Genomic DNA, 3408 nt, shown 5'->3' with positions numbered 1-3408 from the left:
GGCCCTGGGGGCAGAGGCAGGGTCGCCTTCTGCGTCCTGCACAGTGGACAGAGCGTGGAGGGCCCACCATACCATGGGACCCACGAAATGGTTTCATTTTAATTTCTTTTAAAAGCAAAGAAATTGATTTGACGGTAAACAGCAGCAACAAACCTGATTGTCAATAATCACTTTATAACGGGGCAGTTCTGAAACACAACTTTTAATTTTTCTGTGGATGAAGGGGTCGCGAAAGTCTCGATCCCTCCCTGGGCGAGTGTGAAGACCCTGGCGAGTGTCACCTCTGTGCCCTAAGTTTCCTGGGGGCCCGGTCTGGTCGATTGGCTGGGGCTGCCCGGAGGGCTGAGGCGAGGAGCAGGGGCAGGCTGCAGACAGGTGCAAAATGCTGTGGTCGATGAGCCATGTCCGCCCTGGGCCGGGGGAGCGGGGACAGGCGCTGGGGATGCTCAGCCGCTCCTTGCCGTCCCAGACAAGGGCTTCTAGCTGAGAGCGTGCAGAAGTGATCCCCTCGGGAGGGTCCCCCCCTTGGCCGTGGGCCCTGCTTCCTCGCATGCTCGTCACGCCCCTTCCCCATCCTCCCTCTTATCCATGTGACGCCCAGCAGGCTGCGCCAGTCTGAGCCCCAAGCCCCACCCCGAGCATCCTCGGGGGGCGTTGCTCATTTTCCCAGAGGCCAGATGGATTCCTCTGAGGCCTGTGAGAACCAAGCCTGACTCCATGCACTGGTTCCGCAGCCCCCCGGGGAACCCCCACTCTTGGGGTCTCAGCGTCCTCATCTGTTATATGGAGAGGCCTCTCGCCCTCCGTGACTACAAACATGTGCCCCACCGAATGTTCACAATCACCAGCCGAGATGGCCCTGCGTCCCAGCTCGGGGTCCACCTGGGGACTCTTGCCTGTGGGTGGCATCTGGTGGGCTTTGCTCAAGGACTTCAGACCAGACGCCCCATCTGAAGGTGGCTGTGTCCCGGCAGGTGACATGGTGAGCCCCACAGGCGATGCACTGGCCCCGATGATGGAGGTGACAGTTCCAGCTCTCAGCACAGAACCAGCAGCCCCTGGCCCAGAGAGCCCCACCTCATCACCCAGCCCCGAGCACCTGAGGGGTCTCCCTGCAGCAAGCCAGGCCCAGACCCCAGAGGCCCAGCCCAGGACAGGTGGCAGTAGCATGGTCGGACAGGACAGGAACGGCACCGGGCAGGACACGGAGGAGGGTGTGCACGGCAAGGCCCCGGGCGTGGGGACAGGCCAGTGGACGGCCAGCAGGACTCCCAGGCCAACCCGCAGCTCCCTTCCAGGGGCCACGGGTGGCCCACTGGACTCCCCTGGATGGTTGCTGAGAAGCTCCACTACAGAGCCTCCCGCCCGGCCCACCCCTGCTGAGGGCCCAACAGGACACACCATGTGGCAGGCCAGCCTGCCCACGTGGGGCACACTGCCAGCACCTCTGGAGCCCACGCGGCCACAGGACGCAGACCCTGGACCCTCTGGCTCCCCAGACCTGCCCTTGGCCCCCAGCCCCATGTCTCCGGAGATCCCAGCCTGTGGTGAGTGCCTGGCGTGGGGTGTCCTGGGAACCACGTGGTCTGTGTGAGTTCCGGTGGCAAAAGTTCATACGGTGTTGAGTCCAGACACTTTCGAACGCCCGGGCGGATGTCTCGTCGTGAGGCTGGGCGGGCGGGGTGCAGAGCGGCCCTGTCCCCCGGGGCGGCTGGCTTCGTCTGGTTGGGACAGGAACCTGGTCTCCACGCTTCTCTCCGGCCCTTTCCCCCGCTTCCCGCGCCTCCGGTTTGCCCACAGCTAGGGCAGAAAATCAGGCACCTGGAGGGGACTGTGGGGTGCGTGTGACACATTAAGCTCTGGGGCACACTCCCCAGCAGCGCTGGGTCCCCAACATCTCCCCGTGGTTCTGACCTCCATCGGTTCCACATGACGCTTTACTTGTAGAGGGTTTAGCCATCACCAAGGCCCTGAGTGACAGCTTAGCAGACAGATGACAGCTCTGTGCAGAGGACGGGCTGGCCATGCCAGCTCCCACAGGAAGGTCATGCTGGCATCGTGCAGTGACCTCGCTGAGCTGGCCTGAGCCAGGGGAGGGAGGGTTCTCCATTCTCTCTCCTTGGAACGTTCGACTGACTTTAACCCCGACATTTATCCCCACTTCCCAGTTCCCGCCCCCGTCGGAAAGGTCACCGTCTCCAACGTGACCGGCACCGGTTTCCACGTGGCGTGGGCGGCGGATCTCGCCTTGCGGCCCACTTTCCAGCTCACGCTGACGACCACGCGGAGGCCCGCCGTGCGCTTGCAGACCCGGAACGCGAGTCTGGCGCTCTGGGGCCTGGAGCCTGGCGTCCTGCACCGGGTTGACATAGTGGCCAAAGCGTGCGGGAAGGAAAGTGCCAGCACACGCCTGAGAGTGAGGACAGGTAACGGGCTTCGGAAAGGCTCACAGCCGTCCGTTCCCAAAGCAGGGGACAGGCGCGGGCAGGTTTTCGGGGGCTTAGGGTCTAGAACAGGGAGATTCGTCGTGGGCGACCGGTGTCTGTTTTCGACTCTGTACAAACAGCTGGCTCCCTTCGACCTCAGCTGGCCTGGGGCAGCCAGGACAGAGAGGAGGTGGCTCATCTCAGGGGAAGGTGTCGGGGGACAGGGGGCAAAGAGGCTCTCCAGCCCCAGACTGCCCGCCCCGCCGCGTCCTCGTGGGTCTGTGGCAGGGAGACGCTTGAGGTGCAGGCCTGCTGTGCGTCACCCCCACTGTCCTCGGACCGGGGACTGGTTTTCAGGAAGGGCGATGCAGAGTTGGACACACAGCTGCTGACCTGTGAGCGTCGCCCCGGAGCCCGGGGCCTCAGTGGGAGGGAGGGGAACGGAACTGAGCCAAGCGCGCGTGGACTCTCGGAGGGCGTGGCCGCCGGTTCGCCACCGTTAGGCGCACAAAGCTCCCCGTTTCTCCTCGTTAGCGTTTGTCTTAAATGTGTAACTTACCTGAACAGCCAAGGCGGGGCCCGAGGCCGCAGGTTCGTTCTCAGGCCTCAGGCGGCTGTCCAGGAATCGATAGCGGTGGTCTATAAGTGGGGTGCACACCCCTTGGGAGATGCCTAAGGGCGCAGTCAGAGAAGTTCAGAACTTTTGTTTATATACTTTAAAGCGCTAATTACCCAAGGACTGGAAGATCAAATGATAGTCCGTGTCAGCAAGCGGGAGAAGGGTCGGCCGGGGTGGGCCGGGGTCTGAGCGCTGGTCCCGGGTATTCAGCATCGGGCTGGCCTCTGAAGGTCTCGTCCATGGGAGGGGGAGCTGCCGAGCCTGAGGTGGGCCCACATCTGCTCTCCCCACACACCTGTCCGGCTCCTGACGGCTTTGGACCGGGTCTCACGCTCCAGTTGTCCTGAGTTTGCACACCGGCCC

The 3408-nt window shown here is 63.2% G+C and overlaps 1 protein-coding gene across 1 annotated transcript in view; it reads left to right on the top strand.

The window, feature by feature from the left end:
* UMODL1 (uromodulin like 1) overlaps positions 1–3408 on the top strand; it is a 49746-nt gene that overhangs the window by 29322 nt on the left and 17016 nt on the right. Inside the window, exons 12-14 of the mRNA XM_006916766.1 lie at positions 975–1227; positions 1345–1547; positions 2169–2426. Coding sequence (XP_006916828.1) covers positions 975–1227; positions 1345–1547; positions 2169–2426 — 714 coding nt within the window. The remainder of the gene's footprint in view (positions 1–974; positions 1228–1344; positions 1548–2168; positions 2427–3408) is intronic.

Source organism: Pteropus alecto, unplaced genomic scaffold (assembly GCF_000325575.1).
Source record: "Pteropus alecto unplaced genomic scaffold, ASM32557v1 scaffold97, whole genome shotgun sequence".
NCBI lineage: Eukaryota > Metazoa > Chordata > Mammalia > Chiroptera > Pteropodidae > Pteropus > Pteropus alecto.
Note: the sequence above shows the minus strand (reverse complement) of the source record. Positions and strands in the feature narration are given on the sequence as shown.